The sequence below is a fragment of the Mustela nivalis genome, assembly GCF_964662115.1.
Source record: "Mustela nivalis genome assembly, chromosome: 5".
In the NCBI taxonomy this organism is placed as follows: domain Eukaryota; kingdom Metazoa; phylum Chordata; class Mammalia; order Carnivora; family Mustelidae; genus Mustela; species Mustela nivalis.
In genome coordinates, this window is record NC_139024.1 from 65537875 (window position 1) to 65560135 (window position 22261).

The 22261-nt window shown below is 38.9% G+C and overlaps 1 protein-coding gene across 2 annotated transcripts in view; it reads right to left on the minus strand.

Annotated features, from left to right (window-relative positions):
* Window positions 1-263: 263 nt before the first annotated feature.
* Window positions 264-22261, minus strand: part of MYB (MYB proto-oncogene, transcription factor) — a 33407-nt gene continuing 11409 nt past the window's right edge. The window contains exons 7-16 of one of the 2 annotated variants that reach the window (XM_082731099.1): window positions 21269-21349; window positions 20715-20819; window positions 19151-19405; window positions 17898-18260; window positions 16228-16370; window positions 14901-15015; window positions 14684-14809; window positions 13374-13484; window positions 11179-11286; window positions 264-585 (exon numbers count right to left, since the gene is read on the minus strand). In XM_082731099.1, the coding sequence (XP_082587225.1) occupies window positions 469-585; window positions 11179-11286; window positions 13374-13484; window positions 14684-14809; window positions 14901-15015; window positions 16228-16370; window positions 17898-18260; window positions 19151-19405; window positions 20715-20819; window positions 21269-21349 (1524 nt within the window). In that variant the 3' untranslated portion in view covers window positions 264-468. The remainder of the gene's footprint in view (window positions 586-11178; window positions 11287-13373; window positions 13485-14683; window positions 14810-14900; window positions 15016-16227; window positions 16371-17897; window positions 18261-19150; window positions 19406-20714; window positions 20820-21268; window positions 21350-22261) is intronic. The other variant, XM_082731100.1, reaches the window with a different exon arrangement.

Below are 22261 nucleotides of genomic sequence, written 5' to 3' on the forward strand. Positions count from 1 at the left end.
GATTCCATGGTATTAAGCCAACATTTACAGTAATGCATTGTGTTTAGTGATTGAGAAAAGTGATATATTGGAATACCTTTGTGTGTGTGTGTGTGTGTGTGTGTGTGTGTGTGTGTAAAATTTCAAAAACCTCATCATGGAAAAAAATACTGGTCCATTGGTCCTCTAAAAAACAGATAAATCACTTTATGTTTTAAAAAAATCTGCATTAAGATATTAAACTGACTACAATTCATTACCTAAAAATTTAGGTAAGACTATTATTTATTTATTTTTTAAAAATCCTTTTTGTGGGGTGAAATCCCAGAAGATTTCATCCACCTAAATGCACTTGGTGCTGCTCTCAACTGTTGTACCACAACAAAAATAGGCTCTTCTCCCATTCATGAAAAGTCTCATGTAAAGGAATGACATATCCCAAGTCAACTTGAAGTGTTCTGAAAACCATAATGCTTGTCTAGAAACGTCTCACATGACCAGAGTCCGGGTTGAAAAGGCGTTCACATACTTCCGAGCCTGACCAGAAGCCGTCACCTGATCTTCCGTCTTTCCACACGAGGCAGCTTCCCAGGCGCCACCACAAGGCTAATGGGGGGAAAGAGGCCAATGGCGAGGTTAGACAGGAGACCCATACTTCAGCCCGAGGATTCCCAATCCCAGCAAGGACAGCTGATGGAATTCTGACCCTCAGACAGCAAAAGGAGATACCAGGGAGCCTTTGTCAGATAAGACCTGATTTACGGGACTCCAGCATTCTGAAGGGATATTAATGATCAGAAATCATTTATTGCTAAGAGAGAGGAAACCCCACTTCAGACAAGATCACAAGCTACAGTTGCATCTTGGCCCTTGAGCGCCTTTTGTTGATTAGGGTGATTTTTGCAAAGTTGGGAGACAGGAATGGGACTAATCCTCCCAGATACCTAAGATGTCTCTCAGGGCGTTTACTCATTATGCAAACGGGGGAGGGCTTCAGTTCTCTGAAAGAAAAAGCTCCCACAGGTCCTGCAATCGACTCACTACTAAACATAGTATGTATTTTGTATTATCAGTGAAATATCAATTAATTTAGAAATCTCTGTTGTCCAGGTTAGACATGCTGAAAGATCTACTAGGCAGCATCAATATCCGGGTCTGGTGTTCAATACATCACAGTCATGATCTCACTGACACAGCACACGCACCCTGAGGGGGAGGTTCTTTCTCTCTTCAAACTGGCAGGAAATGGAGACTCAGAGAGTGGACATAACCTGCCCAAAGCTGCTCCGAGGGTGAGGAGTGGAGTGGCTTTGGGCCCAGGTTTGTTTCCTGCACAGTCTGAGACCCTGCCTTCCCTCCATATTGCTTCCGACTGAAATACGTACTATTTTGCTCTACTTAGTTCCTGAAAGGATTTATGATGCTCACAAAATAAATATAAGATAACAGGGATTAAACAGTAGCTGAGGCAGGGTCATGGGGAAATATGGAAAAAATAAATAACACGACGATGGGGTGATATTTGTACATAAAACGTTTGTCATGAAATACAGTGTGCCAGCTAGGTGTCAGCCTCAAGCCTGTGCCTGAGCTCTCTAGCCATCACCGCAAAAGGAGACACAGAAACACAAGCAGATTTGGGGTCTGTGAGCTCAAAACTAAACCGGTGGTTTAGTAAAAGCCCAACTCTTCCCGCTATGGACACCCAAGAGGGATTTTTCCATGGGACAAAAGAAGAAGCCAAAAAAGGCCTCTCCTTTTTAGAGCCTCCAAGGTCCTGTAGAGGACAAAGTGAATGCATGGGAACCAGGTGGGGTAAGAGGCACCGTGGGAGGTTCGTGGGGCCGTGCCCAGGTGAAGGGGGGATGGTGCACTGAGACACTGCCCCGGAAAGGACAAGATGGGGAGGAGAGAAAAAAGGAACGTACCCTGGGTAGAGAAATAGCTCAAAAGAACCAGGAAGCTGCAGTTTGTACACTGCTTATGGGAGGGACTGCAAGAGAGGAAGATCAGACAGATTTGGTGACAACATTCAGCAAGGGTCACCATGCGCCAGCCATGCTTCCAAGCATTTTCCGTCTTTAATCTCACGCACGTCATCCTGACACAGGTTGCCAGAGGCACAGGGGCAGATTGGTGGCCCTGTTTTGCAGACCAGCTAACGGCATAGGAAGAAAGAATGTGGACAACATCCCCAAGGTTAACCAGCTAAGAAGCAGCGAAGCTGGGCTGAGTCTAGGCCCTTGGGAGTGTTAGGACGCCCCTGCCATTAGTGTCCTTAACAGTGGAAAATTGCAGGCTCAGCCCAGTGAGGTCTTGGATTGCAGGAAGAAGTGTTTAGATGGTGTGGTGGGGGGGCAGAGTGAAGGTCAAAATCATCAGGCTTTGTAGCAAAGAGGAATCATTCTGAATGAACGTGGCATTTGTACAGTGATGGGGTTTCCTAGCCTATGGCTGGAACAAAGTGTCAGTGACCGAAGGCTTACGGTGCCATGTTTCTAACTTGGGAGCTTGCACAGACACAAAGCTGGTTTCTCGGCTTCTGCCCCACCTGCCACGCAGTCTCACCACTAATGCAAAGGGCATCATCCAAGTTTACACATGTTTGCTCTGAAGGCTCAGAAGCTCAGCACCTACCCCGAAATACTATATAGCGAGATGGATTATCATAATATTTTCCTGGAGTTGTGTATCATAAGGATGACAGGTGTTTGTTTGGGGCTGACTTCTGCCTTGGGTCACATTTATTTTTTTCCTAAATAAAATCACCAGAGTAGTTACAGTATTCCTTTGAAATAGTTCTGAATAAATGATGGTTCTCCAGGTTCAAACAAGCAGATTAAACATACGTTTCTCTAGTGTATATCTGTCCGTACAAATTCCATATTTCAATTAAGTCAGTTGTTTCCATGTTGTTGCTAAATTGTTCAGTGCCATGCTGAAACACCAAATTGAGGCATGAAGCCCAATTAAGAAAAGTTGATGTTACCGTTTCAGTGACTGAGTTAGCATCTGTTGCCACTGCCATGGTGTGACCTGTCACTACTCCAGACTGAAGAGGGAAATATGGTGGACGGCTGCATGAAGGATTGCACAATGCTCAGAACCAAGGGCATGGGTCTTAAAAACAAGTGAGTGAAGAGGCTACAGAAGGAAATACCTTCATATGCCAATATCTTCTATGTAAATCCCAAATCACATAAGACACATGCAAAACCTCAAAATACCTATTTTGAGAGAATCCATACAAACAGATGGAGGGGAAGGGGGAATGAAGGTGAGATTGGAGAGAAAAGTGAGAAACAGGGACAAATGTTTCTATTTTTCTCTGGTGAAGAATTTTTCTACTTAATACTGCTCAGCCATCCAAAAAAAAAAAAAAAAGAAAGAAAGAAAGAAAAATTTTGCCATTTCAAACAATGTGGATGGAACAAGAGGGTATTATACTAAGCAAAATGAGTCAATCAGAGAAAGATAATTATCATAAGATCTCACTCGTAGGTGGAATTTAAGAAACAAAATAGAGGATCGTATGGGAAGACAGGAAAAAATAAAAGATGAAAGCAGAGAGGGAAACAAACCCTAAGAGCCTCTTAATCATAGGAAATAAACTGAAGGTTGCTGGAGGGCAGGGGTCTGTGGGAGATGGGGTAACTGGGTGATGAACATTAAAGAGGACACGTGATGGGCAGTATATAAGACTGAATAATCACTGACCTCCACCTCTGAAATCAATAATCCATTATATGTTAGTTAATTGAATTTAAATAAAAAAAATTTTTAAAAGAATTTTTCTTAGCTGTGCTTCAATAAATATAGACTTAATTTTTCTAAACATGTAAATTATGTATCTTCTTGAAATTCGACTGTGTTCTAATTGGCTCTCCTACATGGCTCAACACTTTATCCATGTTTAGCTCTTTCTCCAGGAGTAGATATTTAAAACAAGATCAATATGAAAAAGGTACCCTATATTTTTAATTAGTGTTTTAAGGAAACTTTTCAAATAGTCAGTTTTTCCTAAGTCAAAATAGAATTTTCCAAGAAACAAATCGAATTCCAGAAAATGGAGCATCTCAAGGGCATATAAGCCCTGTAGCTCAAAGCCCGGGGAGGGCAAGATGGTTGGAACACATGACTGTCCTGGTGCAGACAAACACCAGGACCCAGTAGCCACTGTGTGTAGAAAAGCCAGTGGGCACCATGAGCAGGCATCTCCTCTTCTATGGGTGTGAGTACTTCTTACAACAATGAATGAAAAACCTGGTTAGAGCAGACATAGACCAACAGGGTGAGAGTTACGGAAGAGCAGAGGCACCAGTACTCAGGTAAGAGAAGAAGAGGTGCTCAGGTCCAGCAGCTGAAATGATGATGGCCTCCTCTTTTGCTTCTTTCTCTCTCCTTACCTCTTCCTTTCCTCTCCCTACCTTGAAGCCCTGTGGCCCTTGGCCAACTTTTCAAGCAAACAGAAGAGTTTTGACAAAGGGGGATTAAATGTCTTCATGCTAGAAGAATATTTTTTACTACTGTCATATATACCTTTGTGCCTCCTTGATTCTGTCTTGAATTTTAGCTTCCTTTACAGGATTGATTAGAATTATGGATTTCTGCACATGAATTCTCATGTTAATGCAGCCCTGTCACTCAAATGCTAATTCATTTCAACATTAATAATCCTACTACACATCCTCCTCCTCTTGCCAGAGAGTCACCTTGTTTATCCTGTGATGGGCCTTTAATTGTCCTCGGGGCAGAAGTGAACTGTAAACAGACTGTCAAAGCTTTAACTGGGATATCCTGCTAAGGCACTTGAAATAAATACTTGGATCCTTTGTGGAAAACAGAAGAAATAAAATGAGACAAGACCATGTCCACAGGTGGTTTTCTGTCAGAATTAGATTGTCTTCTTGTTTTCCTTTAGAATATAGGTTTTTTCATCATGTTGAACATTATTATATTCACACTGCAACTTCACACAATAGCTGATGTTCAAAAATCTTGGCAAGCTACGTGCATTCCAATTCAGAGTTCTAATAAAAAATTTGCATCAGTCATAAAAAAATGATTTTGAAAAACCAAAGCAACTCATGAGACAGTACTGTTTTTCTTTAGTTCTGTTTTTAAATAATAAATAGGTGTCCTAACAAGTAAGGACAAGAATTATCCGATTATTTTATTTAACCCATCTGAAGAAAAGATTTGCTCTGGACTAAAATTCTAAAAGTCAAAAATTCCTTCCCCAAAGGGCATCATTTAAAGATGTATCAATTATAAGACATAATGTAAAAATCTTGAAAACTGTTGAATCTTGAACGTCAGGGATGGACCAGCGATGAAATGTCACTAAGGTAAGGTCAGTGGTCAACTTCTCCCACGCATGAAGGCCTCCCATTGTCTGCACAAAACAGTGAAATGACCCCAACTTCAGGGTTTTTAACTTCTCATAGAAAAAAGCCTTAAAAGTTAGGGAATTAAAGGTTCAGGCAGTGATTGGAAGTTGCCCCATCCACTTGTGCCTCAACTGCCCACCCAAAGCCAAGTTAACTGTTGCTAATGTGATTATAATTTTCCCAGTTTGGAGTTTTCCCTGCATGTCTCAGGGGTATTGTTCCATTTTACATGTTCATAGACTTTGCAAACATTTATAGGCCAGGATGTCACATATTAGTTCAGACTATTAAGATTAAGACAAGTGCCAAATTGCTCCAAAGCAATTCTATCTTTACTGGACCAAGGAAGAGTTAGCATCATAGTGTTTACTAAGGTGAACCAAAACAAACAAACAAACAAATTCATGTCTTGTAATGTCTGGGGCGGGGCATTCTGAATTTGAGCTTGATATCCTTTTCCCTCCTTATTCAGCCTTTTCTAGTTCAACCCAAAAGCTGTATATGGCCAACTTGCTTATTTTAAGACATATATAGAAAGCAGGTCACTGAAGTACTACCAACGACTATGTGAATACTTGCTGTGGCAAGTGGAAAAAAGTGACCCAAGCGAGAACAAAATGAGTACAGAGGTATCCAAAGGAGCAGGTCAACAACACCACAGTACATTAAGAAATACCTAGAAAGACCTATGTCGTGTGTAGACAGATTGTTTTCCATGTCTGTTGACATACCAACACAAGAAGCAGAAAAATAGAGAAAACCAATTAATCAGTTGTTTCCTCTCCATCATACCAAAGGTAGCTCTGACTACCTTTATTTCAGGAATCAGTTGAGTCAGCTCTCTCTTTGGGTGACCCACTGACATAGTTCTGCAAGAGTGGAACCGGGAATGAGAAAGAATGTGCTAGAGGAAATAGTACACCACAGGGCAAGAAGCCCTGGCCATAGGGGAGGCCTCCTTGCCTCTTTCTGACAGAGACTGTGTACAGCCTTTGCCTAATAATAGATAACACCAATGTCCATGGGCAGTTGTGCTGTCATTTTGAAAGCAATGTTATCTCCATTTCATCGTCCTACCAACCTTGTATGATGAGTGGAGGACATACTAGAGTTCTCAAGTTATAGACAAGAGCATTTTGGTCTGAAGAGGTTAATGAATTAGGATCACATAATCAGAAAATGGTGGAGTCTAGACCAGACCCCAGGTTCCTGTTGTCTGCATGCTAGTTTATCGTGCTCTTCAGCAATGCTGATCATACAAAAAGGATTCGCCCTGTTTTTAAAAAAATTCATTAACAATTCATATAAAGATAGGAGCAATCAAAAAACACATGGAACTGAAAAAAGGAGTCTCATCTATTTGCAATAATATTTTAAGATTCCTCAATGCTGTGTAAATGTGTTTAAATAATAATGGCCCGAGAAAGTCACTTAAATTAAATTCACTGTTTTACAAAAGTAAGGCCATGACAAGCCAAGTCAGGAAATTAAAATTTAAAGCTGTCATTCTGTGGTTAGAAAAAAAGCGGAAAGTGCATGAGTAAAACAGCATATGAACATATCTTTTACACTTGGGTTTTAAATAGGAATAAAGGGAAATTATAATTTAAGAGAAAAATACAGAAGTTCAGAAGGCTTATAACTTAAGTACAGTTTCGGATCTGCCACTGAAAATATTTACCTCAAGAAATGTTTATTAGCATAATAAAGTTATTTCAAAATGTAAAGCTAATTAAAAGCATTTTGAAGAAAAGAGGTAGCTCTTTTCTCCTTGTTGAGGAGGGAACTTTGCGTTCATACGTGTGTGTCCCAAACTGCAAGCTTTCTAAGCCAAATTTTGTTTCCCCAAATTAGATAGTTTTATAACCTTCTAGACTCCATCCTCTACCCCCATACAATGAGGGAAAAACAGGGTATAATTGTCTAACATGAAGATCTCACATATTCTGGGCTACATGAAAGAGACACAAATATCAAAAATGTCTCAGAACATTTTTATTATGAGTACCTGTTCTCTGGTACAATGTAAAATTAAAGCACCTTTAAAAAGAAAAAAGAAATTCAACAATTATAAGATTGTGCAGCTGCCACAAATTCCTTTTGGAAGAAGGCTGAGCATAAATAATTTTAAAAACAAAAAGAACATTATTTGTGCCCAATGGATAATATAGCCTCTATATAAGCATTATAGTTTATGGATTGTAACTCGGAGTTCTGAGTTGTTAAAATTCATTGCTTCTCAATGACAACCCACATAACACATGGACATACTTAGCACCCTGATTTTGGTCTCTACACACCTTTTTCCACTGAAAGGATCAGAGCTCTTGGGGGAAATGGTTAATTCCAGGAAGAGAGCAAGGAAATATGACTATTAAGTTATAGCAGTGTAAATTAAATGAAATTGAAAATTCTGTTCCTCAGTGGCATTAGCCACATTTCAAGTGCTCTAGCCACATATGACTAGTGGTTATCAAACTGGACAACAGCATATTGGGCATTTCCATCACTGCAGGAGTTCTATTGGACAACATTGGTCTAGAGACTGAAAGAGATTTAAAAGACTTAACAACAAAATGCACTGTGTGAAACTTTTTCATTTCTGATTAGAAAAATAAAAAGAATCTCTTTTGGATTAATGGGGGAAACTTAAATAGAGCCTCAGAATTAGAATATTAAGGAATTATTGTAAATAACAATGTGTGATGGCGGTATTAGGTCATATAAAAAAACATTTTTAGAGATACATCTGGAAGTACATAAATGAATAAATGTTGTATTGTCTGGAATTTTAACACATGATAAAAATAGATGCAGTAAATATGGTAAAATGTTAATAAATCAGAATAAATCTAAATCAGAATATTTTCTATAATTCTATGTATGTTTGAAACTTGTCATAATAAAATGTCAAACTCACAGCTTCTTGCATTTCTAGTTTTAGAATATCAAATGTGTATAAGCATGTGCATTTCTTATGTACATTAGAAGCTAGAACCACAAAGGTCCAGTAGTTTGGCCTCAAAAATAGTAATTGCTCTGCCTAACATGTTATTGCCATAATTAAGCCAGGGATGATTAAAACTGAAATGAGAGAACACAGAATTACTGTAGTCTTCAATAAACTGTGCTTGTGTTTAAGTTACCTAGACTACTGGGTGGATAGGATGATTAATTGCCCTATATAAGTGGCAGACATTTTATATTTTAGAAGTATCAAAATTTTAAACTTTTTAAGGAATCATATCTAGTTGTTTTAATTAAAAACACTATGATAAAAATATCAAGAGTATTTGGCTAAAATCCCATTCAATATGTGATTTATTTTAAGTACAAAAGCTATAGGTTATATAAAGTACTCTTAAGCTGAAAAGCCAGACCATGTAAGAAATGCATTTGTTCAGTAATGCTATTCACAAGCAATCTGCCTAAATAAGTCAAATTGAATTATCAATGGAAATATATGATAAAGTATTATGTCCTAAACAGACAAAATTACCAAACTGCATAAGAACCTATGCAAATATTGTTGAATTGGGACTACATGAAATAGAAACAATATATGCTTAAATATTGAGATTCATTTGATGAATTTCCCAATATTTATCACAGTAGTTTAAAACATTTTAGAAATTGCCTATTTCTATGGTATCAGAAGCTAGAGCTCCAAGACACAAAACAATGGAAATTCTTGGTGTGTACTATTCATTCATTTAATGAGTATTTCTTAAAATGAATTAGTTATCTATTACAGCAGGTTATTAAGAAATATTTAAGCAATATGAATCAGTAAACCATATAGTGCAGATAGAAACATTGACTCTAAAATTAACTTCTGGATCTCAATTATTTCATTTAGAGGAATTGACAAATACTGCCTTCACTACATGATCTATATGAATGGCTTAATCCCATTATACAGATATTAGAATCTGTAGAGTGCCAAATACGACTCCTTTATATGGCAGAAAATATAGATTAATGAAACAGGGCTCTACTTAATTTTGAGTCTCAAAGATAACTAATATTTCCATTAAATAATATATAAATACATTAACGATAAAGTTCCATACTGATCATTTTTTTAAAAATACAATAGCATGTTAGATTAAAAAACCTGACAACTTACTTTTTTATAATACTGACAACTTGCCAGTTTTATATAACATATCTTTTATATCAGTTCCATGTTCAGCCCTAATGGTTTTGGCCAAACACTATTCAGTTAGGCCCAAGAGCTAGGATTCAATTTTAGTAAAGTAACCTGGGGTTTTCAACTTACCCAATGACAGTTACTCACATCATGATATCTGTCCTCAAATATACTTACATGTTCACTCTCTGAAATTCAGAATGCCTTTTTTCTGTACTACTGTAAATATAGGTTGAATCCCAGACTAGGTTATAAAATATATGTAAGATTTACTCTAGCTTACTATACTAACAACAACGGTCAAATTCTAGGCTCTGGAAACCTAGGGCCAAGTATTTTGGAAGGAAGATGGAAAGAAAAACAAAGAATGCATTGCCTTTCTGGAGCCAGGATCAGTCTAGGTTAAATTTTGAAAGAGCTGACCTTCGCCTTGACATTCTTCTAACCTGCTTTCTAGGCCCCCTTTGGCCTCAATGGAGTTTGTTCTCTTCTTCCTGTCCCAGTTCTTGGTGACACATAGGCCTGACTGACTCAGGAACACTCCAGAAGCCCCCCACACCCTGGCTTTCCCTTTTCTGTGTCCTATATTCCAGTCAACCATCAGTCTCTCACCAAAGCAGCTGGATCAGATAGAGGCCACAGGAAAACAATCTGATTACAAAGCAAAATGTGCCTACAGCCCTTCTAGCTGTATTTGTATTACTTAAAAAATAATACCAAATATCACCAATCCTTAAAAAGGGGAAGTTTTAAGATTCTCACAATTTGGGGGGGAGAACACCTACCACAATGATGGGGAAGCCCTTAAGAGGAAAAAATAAAAATAAAAAAGACAAGTTCTCAAAGCACACCAACTTATTCTGGTTACATTAATTCACAGTACAAATAGCAATTTCCACTTCTGTCTCTAGGTTTTCTATACATCTTAGGGTTTGTGAAGTTTCCTTCAGGGTAGCTCAGAGGCGTGGAGGGGAGGGCTCTGCAGGTGGCTGGATGCTGGGCTACTTCATGTTGGGAACTGCTTTAAATACTTTAGGGGAGTAAATTTGCATTCTTTTTTACATTTGGCTCAGGATTAATTTGGCATTTGCTGTATTTCATCAACATAACCTCCTTCAGGGTTATAAGGGAAATCTCTTTTGATATTAAAACCCAGGAGCAGACCATCAACTACGGCTTAGCCACACAACACTGGCAGCTGACTTTCTTATTCTGGTAGTCAAATAGATGGTAATCATTTTCCAACTAGTTAATATCAAACTTAATTTTAAACCCAAATAGTGCCTGAGTTTTGATGGCTTATTAATTAAGCATAAAAGGTAAAAATTGGGAAACAAAAAAAAACTGTATCCATAAACTTTTTATGACATGTTTAAGAGCAGAAGAGGAAGATATTGACACGTGTAAGCACTGATCTTGCCCTCAGTCACAGTAAGAAATGTTTCACTTCATCACACTTTGAAAACCTGCTCTAATAAAAGCTTGTGCTGTGTCTCATGTGAGTGGCAATAAGGAATTGTTAGATTTTTAGACATCAAGAGTTAAAAGGCATCACTCCTCTATAACTAACGTCTTAAAATAAAACCCCCCCAAAACCCTCCAGATGAGTGTTTTGGTGAATGGCTTTTAAGACACCAATGTTGGAACAGTAATTACCTGCAAGGGACTCGCCAGGGACCTGTTTTTAGGTACTGTAAATGCTTTGAGAACATGGTCTTCATCTTCTGATACTGGCGTCATTAAAACGGAACTTGTGAGAATATTCTAAAGGGAAAGAACAATTTGGAATTTAAATGACCCTGGAAAACATGAGAGCTGACACAATTTTGACACTGTAGAGAGGAGATTATATGAAGTGATACACATGAGCAGGAACAAGTGTGGGAACCTGCCAGAAATTCTCTTCTTGCTGAGCTTAGAGAAGACCTTAGCTATGCCCCAATCCTAATCCCACTGTGGCAAACACTTCTAAAACAAAAAGCTTTGGGGTCTGACACAGGAGGTGGGCACTCAAAAAAATAAAAAATCTGCTAAAGGAATTGGTAAATCCATGCTTTTAAAAACGAAAGACTGGGGCGGTTGTGTGGCTCAGTTCGTTAAGCAACTCCCTTCAGCTCAGATCATGATCCTGGAGTCTCAGGATCAAGTCCCACATCAGGTTCCCTGCTCCGTGGGGAGTCTGCTCTCCCTCTGACCTCTCCACTCTCACGCTCTCTCTCTCAAATTAAAAAAAAAAAAAGTGAAAGACTGGGGCACCTGGGTGGCTCAGTTGGTTAAGCAGCTGACTCTTGATTTCAGCTCAAGTCATGATCTCAGGGTTGTGAGATCAAGCCCTGATTTGGGCTCTGAAATCAGTGGGGAGTCTGCTTGGGATTCTCTCTGCCTCTCCCTCTGCCCCTCCTCCTGCTCTTGCTCTTCTAAAATAAAGAAATAAATATTTTCTAAAAATAGAAATGAAAGATTTACTTAGCGCTAGAGAACTCTTTATTTTGTATATTGGTACCAAAATATTTTAGAGCTACAAATTAATGGCAGTGCAGTATAATGGTTAAAAGCATGGAATTTAGAACAAGACTTTCTGACTTCTAATCCTGAACCACCACTTATTGGCTATAAAACCTTAAGCAAGTAAGTAAGCCTCCTTGTGCCTGTTTCCCAGTTGGAATAATGGCAAAGATGATGTTACCAATTTTGCAAGGCTATTGTGAGGCTTCAATGAGGTGATACACCTGAAGTTCTTAGAATGGCACTTACCCCTTAGTACATACTGAATAAAGATTAACAATTGTTATTAGCTCTGATTCTCCATAAAGGACAACCATTTGCAAACTCCAAACTTTAATGATGGTGGTAACTGAGTGCTAAGAAGAAAGGAGCCATTAAGTCATGACAGGAAATGGAGGAAACAAAGTACATGTCACTAAGGGAAAGAAGCCTGTCTGAAAAGGCTACACCGTGTATGATTTTAATGATATGAAGTCCTGGAAAAAGCAAAACTATAGAGATAGTCAAAAGATCAGCAGTTGCCAGGGGTTGGCAGGGCCAGAGGTTGGTGGTGAAGGGACAAATAGGTAGACTGCAGAGAATTTTTAGGACAGTGAAACTACTGTGTATCTATCCTATTCTAATGGTGGATATATGTCATAAATTTGTCCAAACCCATCGAATGTATAGCACCAAAGGTGAACCCTAATATAAGCCCTAATATAGACTTTGGGGGAGGAAGGACCAATGATGTTGGTTCATCAGTAGTAACAAAGGTACCACTCTAGTGGGGGGTGTCGGCAATGGGGAGGGCTATGCAGGCATGGGGAGGGGGGGTGTGGAAAATCTTGGTAGCTTCATAGCTTTGCTGTGAACCCAAAACCACTCTAAAAAATAAAGTTTATTTTAAAAAATGGTGGCAAGCAAAGTCATGCAGTAGAACAATAAAGGGTGTCTGCTATAGACACGGACTGACCTCATGCTAGATGCTACCTAAAACCAAACAGGAGGCAATGCAACAAGGAGGAAATACTACCCTTAGAAGACAAACACTTGAAAAGAAAATGTAAAATTAACGTTCTGCTTTCATGGAAATATGTATTTTGGCGCAGGAGATTTTTTAAGTGGCAGGGACTCTCAAATCATAAGAATACAAGTAATGAAAAAATCTGCATGGAAAAGAATCTATTTCCAATACATATACAAAAATTTCTATATTCAGCATTAATAATCATGAGAAAATAGTCATACAGCAGAGAACATTTAGAAATAGGATGCATTAAATAGTGCTAAAACCACAGGAGCCTCACGCACCATGCAGAGAATTCTGTGGGGCACCAGCATCTCCTAAATGGGCAAGTACTTACTGGCACGTCTGTCACAGGCGATGTCTGTGTGAACAGCTGGGTGTTCAGGCTCTCCCCTTCCCAGTGGTTGGAGCAGAAGAAGTTTCCTGCTTTATCTGTTGGGGATTCCACCTAAAAGCAAACAGGAAGTGCTTCGTTGTTTCTAGAACTTCCCACAGAACACTGACCCTTGAGAGTAAATTTCTATAAAATGAATAATATCTGAGGATTTAATGTATATCATGTTGACTGTAATCAGTAGCACTATACTGTATAATTGAAATGGGCTATGAGAACAGAACTTCAACGTTCTCACAAAAAAAATTTAACAAAAGGTCAACATGTGAAGTGTTGGATGTGCCCATTAACTCAGTGAGGGAGAATCCTTCCACAATGTATGTGTATATCATATCATCTTGTTGTACACTTTAAATCTCTTACAACTTTGTCAATCTTATCTCAATGAGTCAATCTCTGGTCAGTCTCTCAAACATTTATCCTTATATGAAAAAAAAAATTCCAGAGGCACTATATCCACCTATTGGAAATACTTCTTGCCACCCAAGATAAAACTTTTTCTTTTTTAAAAAGATTTTATTTATTAATTTGAGAGAGAGAGAGAGAGTACATGCATGGGGAGAGGCAGAAGGAGAGGGAGATGCAGACTCCCTGCTAAGCTGTGAGCCTAACTCAGGGCTTGATCCCGGGACCTGGAGGTTATGACCTGAGCTGAAGGCAGATGCTTAACAATCTGAGCCACCCAGCTCCCCCAAAACTAAAACTTTGATCCTTGCAAGTTAGTGTCTTTTTCTTTTATACTAGACACTATTAGATACTATAATTTTAATTTAAATTTCAACTCTCCATGACATCTGGAAATTAAAATTCATGTGTATTAATTATCTATGTGTTTGAGTATCAGTGATAAAAATGTACAGAAAAGAAGTGCCTGCATGGCTCAGTTGACTGAGCATCCATCCCTTGATCTCAGGGTCGTGAGTTCAAGCCCTGAATTGGGCTCCATGCTAGGCATGAAGCCTACTTAAAAAACAAACCGACAAAGTCCAGTAAAATGTTTTCCTCTCTTTTTTTAATCCTCCCTAACACATTTTCTGTTCAAACACGAAGTAGATAGAGGTGGCTTGGCCTCCCAGATGAGAGGTCCCATGCCTACTACAGTCTGACAGTACCTCTTAGCTGCATCTTGTAGAAAAATCTTGTACAAAAAGTGCTGTTGATCCCCAGTCCTGATGCCAGATATATAAGGCTGCCACAAGGAACAGAGGAAGCAGGATTCCCATCTTACTCCCTCCATAGGATCTTGTGCTTACCTCTTGTTTGATCTTTTTCAGCAAAGGGGGTCCATTTTCTTGAAACTCAGCAACAATGCCAGGTTCGTCCGATTCCTGCTTGATCATATCCTGTAGGTCTTCTACTAGGTGAGATGGTGTTTGAGGCTGAAAGGAAGAGTGGGCACGTGTGCGTCAGAGGACAATTTCTGTCTGTGCTAATCAACTGGCTAACCTTGGGAACTTGGCCCAGACTTACTAGCATCTTCAGAGGACCATATTTAATTTCTTGAGCTGCCAGGGCATGTTTGAATGGTGTAGGAGTTCTTGGAGAGCTTTCTAGGATTGACCTTTTGATAGCTGGAGTTCTAAAACTTTAAAAAGAAAACAAGTGTTGGTTCAGTTATAGAAGAACATTTGTCCTTCTCATCACTCTATCTATTAAATGCAATATTTTTGTACTGAATAAACTCTGTTATTGATATACAATTGGATATGTGAATTAACCATATATGTGTTGTTAAGAAAAAGATAATATACATATATATATCACATATTACCAAATAGTTCAAATTACGATACTCTTAAGAGGATTAAACTATTTTTTTTCATCTTTCTTTCATCATTCTGGAGACACAGTGATCCTAGGTTTTTATAATGACTAAAAGCTTTATAAAGATCTGTTGTCATTTACAAATCAATTTGATCTATTCATTAAAACAGGCCCACAACAGAAAACATGCGTTAACCTTTTAAAATGTACTTATTGTAAGTGGAAATTGTAAGATATCATTTTTTAAAGGTTTCTTATAATTCATCTTGATGTTCTCCGCCATTTCTTTGAATTGGGGAAGGGTTTTTTAAAATATAAACATTGCTTAACCACTCCTTAGCTTCTGATCATATGATATTACTGGGGATTTTAGAAGTCCTATCTATAGATAAATTTCAAAAAGGAAACATAAGCTTAAAGCATATGCACTACTCAAAGAACCATACCATTGTTATTCTGAGTTTTATAATCAGAGAGGAAAGGAGGATGAAAATCTTATCCTTAGTGAAGAAGAAAAAGCCTTACTGAGCAAATGGAACAACTGAATGGAAAAGTTATATGAGTATGATCTCACTTCTACATGTGGTCCTACATAGTCCTTCTGAATAGGACTTTCTTTTTTTTTTTTTTTAAGATTTTATTTATTTATTTGACAGAGGGAGAGAGAGCACAAGTAGGCAGAGAGGCAGGCAGAGAGAGAGAGAGAGGAGGAAGCAGGCTCCCTGCCAAGCAGAGAGCCCGATGTGGGGCGGATCCCAAGACCCTGGGATCATGACCCAAGCCAAAGGAAGAGGCTTTAACCCACTGAGCCACCCAGGCATCCCTGAATAGGACATTCTGAAGTGAGTTACAAAACGTAATCTAGTTTACCTACTGACTTGCCACTCCTAGGTAGTTGTAATGTGCCTAGGACAGATATAGTCAATGTGAGAATATCTATGATTAGATACATAAAAATGGGTCAGATATTTGGAGGCTAAATTCCATTAATTAAATGAAAGTAAATAATTTTATTCTTGAACCAAGCACTTACATAGTATTTTCCTTTTGAGTTTTCACAGTCTGGTCTCTATGAAATGGTGTTGTAACAGTCAATTTGTGACCACTGAGAGGTGTGGAGGTTAAAGAAGGCATTTCCAAGTCTAAGTTTTCATGGTTACCAGAAGTGTTTAAGAACTAAATATGGAAAGAAAGAAAAAAAATTACATAAGCACTGATTCTTTATTCAGCCCGACTTAAATATCACACCGTGATAACAAGTGAGTATGTTTTACTGACCCATTCTGTAAAATAATAACGATATTAATAGGCACATAATGTTGGACAGGGTATTGTTTTATTTCAGTTGGAGTGCAATTTGGAGTGCAATTTCCAAGCAATAAAATCTAGGGTCATTACTGAAAAATTCACAAAATCCTATGAAAATATTCTTAATAAATACTATTTGTCATTAAAGAGAATGAGCTACATACTTTAAGATTATAAGCCTTAAAGTGATTTTATGGAAAGTAATTATTGTTTTTCTTTCATGCTGTTTTTTTTTCTCTTTAATGACCTATGAATTATCATGATGGAAGGTTTGCATTATATGGAAAGTTCTTGAATAATAAGATATGTTTCTCAGAATGCCATTGTTCTGGGGCAATCATAGGTGTTCCTCAAAAAGTTCTAAGGTAAAATAAGTTTGGGAAACAAACATATCATAATCTCCTCCTGGGTATTCACAAAGTGTATCAGTGTCTTTAAAAACTCTGAGAGGTCCTGTAGTAAAGAAACCAATTTTAACTGTGACATAGTGTTTCCCAAGCTTATATTCTTACATATTTAAATTTTTTCTGGAACATCTACTAAAGCCTTGCAGAACTAATATTCTCCAGAACACAATTTGGAAGATACAAACAAATAACAAGATAATTTGGGGGGCGGGTGCTTCATTTGCTCATATTTAAAGCTCTCCTTAAAATAAACTCAATAGACGTACTTGGGAAAATGTGTTAAAGTGTCAAATTATCTAATAACTTCAATCAGTTTAGCAATTAAGGACTACAAGTCTCTGATAAGAATTATAATTTCCATGCCTTGAAAAAACTCTATGCAATGAGAATATTCATGGCAAAAACCATGTTGATAAAATAATATGGCATAACCTAAAGAAGCCAATGTTGAGGAAATTAAAATTAAAACCTAAGTTGTTTTCCTTAAGTATCTGTTCCTTATGCTTTCCCAAAACTTTCCCCACTGAAGTATGGATCAGAACCTCTCAAGCTTCTGGTTGCAACCCAAATGCTCTCCAAACCCAGTTTGGTTCCCTCCTCCCTGGGTCAGTGAATCACAAAATAATAAGTGAACAAACAGGCAGAAAATCTGCTAAAGTTTTTAAGGAGGGGGAAGGGATGGGAGAAAAGGAAGGGATAGAAATGTTAAACTCTAACTTTGGAGGAAATAAAAGCACATCCCATGCAACTAACAGTGTTTCAAATTACCCGCAAGAAAGAGAGCATTATGACACAATCAGCAGTCAGCCTACAGACGGCTCCAGCTATGGGAGGCAGTATGACGTGGCAATAGCCAGAGTCAACGATGGAACAGAATCAGTGAGGGCAATAGTAATTAGTCATTTGTTCCAAAGGATTAGTGTCCAGATTATTAAGGCTCGAGTGGCTGTTGAAAATTAGTAAAAGCCGTGCAGAAACCGTGCTCTACCTGTGAAGGGGAGAAGGGTAGGCTTTTGACAGGGGAACGCTGGGGAGTTGAGCTGCTGACGTCAGCAAATACGAAGGAGCTAGAGTCTCCAGTGGCCAAGGGGCTAGCCTGGCCCCGCTTTTTTCGTAGGATGACCAGAGGAAGTGTGCTGTGCCTCGAAGGAGGTGAGGGCTTGAGCGGGTCAAGGGAACCCTCGTTCAACTTGAGTCTGTGCGCCCTCGTGCTAGGCTCTCCTGCAGGGCTAGTCACTCTGCCCTCTCTTTGCTGAAGCTGTAGGGCTTTGCCTGCATGCTGTTGGCTAGGTGAAAACTCTGGTTCTTCACAGAATTCAAAACTGCTGAGATCACACCGTGATGAAGAATCCTGAAACAATGTGGGAGGTGCAGAACTTTGAGACAGTGTGTGCCTGCTGCGTGCCACCACCTGAAACAGCACTGAGGAAGAGATGCTGACGGCGGACAAAACACCTGGTCCTCTTGAGAAATGGCTTCAGGATTCATGATTGTTCTGGGACGCTGCATGGCGGGGCTCCCATGCTGCCTGCAGGCTAGTCCCTGCAGACATGCCATAGGGAACCCCCCAAACTCTCTCACTTCACGCAATCCAAAGCAAAAAGGAAACCTGTTCTAGATGGCACATTTTGGCAAGGGGCATCCTATTTGATGGATATGCCATAAATCTGCTTTTTAGTGACAAAGGAAATGAATTGAGTGTCTACGTTTTGGGTGCTGCACTCACATGTATTTCACTAAAGATAGTTTGTCTTAGTGAACCAGCTGGGACTGGGAATCAATAATCAATGTTTTGTGGTGAGAGCCATGTACCACCAGTGAACTCCTTCCTGCTTCAGATACATAGAAAGGCTGCTTTTAAGTTCTGAGTAAACACAATTCTTAATGTGCTATCCAAAAGCAAAGCACAGTTCTGGAGAAACACAAAGAAGTAACAAAGTAAAATAAGTTACAAATAACTCAAACCTCATTTCATAAGCCAGGATCTACTTATAGGTAATTAACTTTACTATTGTAAAAGAAATAGGCATTTTGAAGGAAATGCGTGAAAAGCTACCTTTTATCTGGGTAGTCTATGAATTCAGATCTCTGAAAAACCATAGATGCAAAGGCTGAAATCATACTTTTACATTAATATATGCTAATAACATGATCTTTGCAACAGAAAATGGCTATCACCTGAGAACTGGGTTTCCTAATCCATCTACAAAAACATAAACTTGTCTTACCAGTTCTACTTACAGAATCTATAAATTGAAGTGTTTCTGCAAATTCTAAGAGGTTCTTGACGTTATCCAGGATGGTCCCTTGGTGAACGATCATGCACCTTGCGGGGGAGGCACTTTCTTCAGGTAGGGAGCCAGGGTCCACAGGCAGAGATGGAGTGGAATGGTGTTCTTCCAAACAGGAAACAGGTGCACTGTCCCCATGAGGTCTGGTGTGGTCAGCGATGGTGGTGCTGTGCCACCCGGGATAGCTGCATGTGTGGTTCTGGGTCTAAGGCGGGGTTGGGGGGGTGGCAAAGAAAGAGCGGGGAGAAGAAAGGGAGAAGGAACTTAGCAATGAAGTTGCACAAGGTATCAGATGCTGTTGGAGGAAAGATAAAAGTAGTTGCATCACCCAAAACTTGCGCCTATGAAACAGTTGTCAAGATGTTTCCTTTTATCAATGCAAGACCCTGCTTTTTAATAGCATTAAGGTCTGTCACCTCCATGAGCACCCTCACTGTCACCATTTTGCTAAAACTGTAAACAGAGGGACTTTGTCACAAAGTACAAGTCTCACACAGGCCACCTTCAAGATCTACTTTAACATAACTTCCAGAAGGGCACATATAGTTGCTGCGAACTAAGAATTGTCCTGTTAACCTACAGAAAGGCCGGGAGACTCAAGAGTTAGAGTTCCTTATATCTGCATATACTCTTGTTGCTTCTATCCCTTCTGAATGTTACCAGTTGCACTGAGGCGCTGAAGGGCTGCCAGATCAACGTGGTTAGGAAAGCAGAAGAGCGCACTAACAGAAGTTGCCTTTCAGCATGACCACGCAACAAGAGACATTGCAAAACTTGAACTAAAGTTAAAAAGTGGTTGAACTAACATATGCACAGAACTAAAGTTAAAAAGTGGCTGAACTAACATATGCACATAATCGTCTTACTATTTAACCACAAAGGAATCCACCCCCATGAATTCCTACTGGGTATCACATCTCTTTTATTCTCTTGTTGTTTAACTACATAGGTTACAAAGTACATGTCACATTCTCAGTTCGCAGCCCACCCACCAAAAAAATCAGTAGTGGTCCACACGGCTCTCATGCGTGCAAAAAAGAGAGCAGTCCTGTTATTTAAGGAGCACTTATCCATACCTTCTTCCCATGTATATATGAACAGGCATCAGATCATATGTGAAATGATAAAGTAAGAAAATCTAGGTTAAGAAAAATGATAGAAAAATAAAAATGTCAAATGAATAGATAGCAGAGACAGAGCTTTGTAAAAAATGGCAGATTTTCATTCATTTATATCTGTTAGTTAGTCTTTGAATGGATAACAGTCCTGAGAAAACAAGAGAATCGATGGTGGCCCCCACAAGTGGACTCTACTACACAAAAAGGCCACCTTCAATTTGGTTAACATACATTGGGATTCCAACTGCATTTTAGCACAAACAACTTCTCTTCAAACACTATCAATGGATCTATAGTCATGGTTAATGTAGTAGTTAGAAGAGAAGGGAAAAGAGACAGAGGGCATGGGGGTGATGATGCTGTCTGATGCATTGAAGCACATGGTTCTGTTCTTACCGGTAGCGCCTGCTGTCCTTTGAGCTCATTCTCAGTTGACATGAGGAGCAATTCTAATTCCTTTATTCGCTTTTCTTTCTCAGGGTCTTCATCATTATAGTGTCTCTGAAATTAAAAGTTAAGAGAGAATAAAATTCAAGGGCCTGACTGGAAGCTGTAGATTCAGTGGTTGTGGCCCACAGTCGTGAGGGACCATTGGGCTCTGTGAGCCTCAGTGTGAGACCAATGCCAGCTGAATCCAGCCACTGTACAAAGCTTTGGGAAGGTTCTTCCAGATGTAAGGGAGTGATGCGAGATCTGAGTCTCGAGTGGGCACTCACTGATGTGCTGGTTCAGCTGACAACGTCAGAGAACCAGAGAATTCCTGAGCAGGTTTCCTCTAGAAGTGAAGATTGGTAGCTTGCTGGCCTGCCCTCTTTTTTTCTCTCTCTCTTTCACTTCAGTTGGTCAAGTGAAAGTAAGTGTTTAGATGAAAGAAATAAAGCACGTCTTTAAAAAGTTTGCTTTGAACAGCCCATGAGTTTCTTGAGGAAAAGGTCTTCAAATGATCTTACCTGAATGGCTGCAGCTGCTGGCTGAGGGACGTTGACTATATTTACATGTAACGCTACAGGATACGGGACATGACTGGAGACCTAGATCAAAAAGGCAGACAAACAAAGGCCGAGTCATTCATGATCACATAGGCATTAGGGGACTTGGCTTCCTGAGGTTTTGCTCTAGGACTGAGGAAAACAAAACAAAACAAAACAAAACTCTACTGATAAAATTCAGGCACAGAGAAAAAAAAGAAAAAAAAAAACCCAACCCTCTAATTTGAAAATTTAGTCAAGCCTTTAAAAATGGCTAAGTAAGTAGTTGAAGGAACATAGATTTAAAGTTCTCATTGATCTTGGTGAGTATTCCTTAATTAGAGTAAAGCACAATTAAGCACAATGAAAACATAACCTAAAAATCATTCATCAATGTATGAAAGAAGTCATACTGGGAAAAAAACTGATGGCTCTAGCTGTTTATAATAGAAATATTTTTCTTGGAATAATTATAAGTTTTAGTAAAGAGCACAGAACTGCCTATGATAGTTCATTCATCTGAGACTTTTCTGGTAAGTCTGTAGTCAAATGTATGGAATAGAGAAGAGTGAAAACTCTTTAGGAATATATTTTGAATATAATTTGCATATGAGCTCCATATTCTTGGCTAAGTTTCACCATCTGTTACTGTTAGTTGTAAGATTAATTTATTGATCTTATTATCTTCTTTCTCCTTATTTTTCTTTTCCCAACCATTATGGAAATTTCCTTCCCTGAATAGAAATACCTGACAATTAGGAAGGAATCACACTGATCCAAAGGAGAATGAAAGGAGAAATCAGATAATGGTGTCACAAACCTGCTCCTGACTCAGAGTAAGAAGGTAAACATGCTGGGAAGGAATAAATTAAGACATTTCTGCTAGATCACTACCAGAATCAAACTTAAAGAATCCAACTTGTTGAATTTTAGTGTCAAACGATCTCCTCTTTAATATGACATGCACTTTTCATT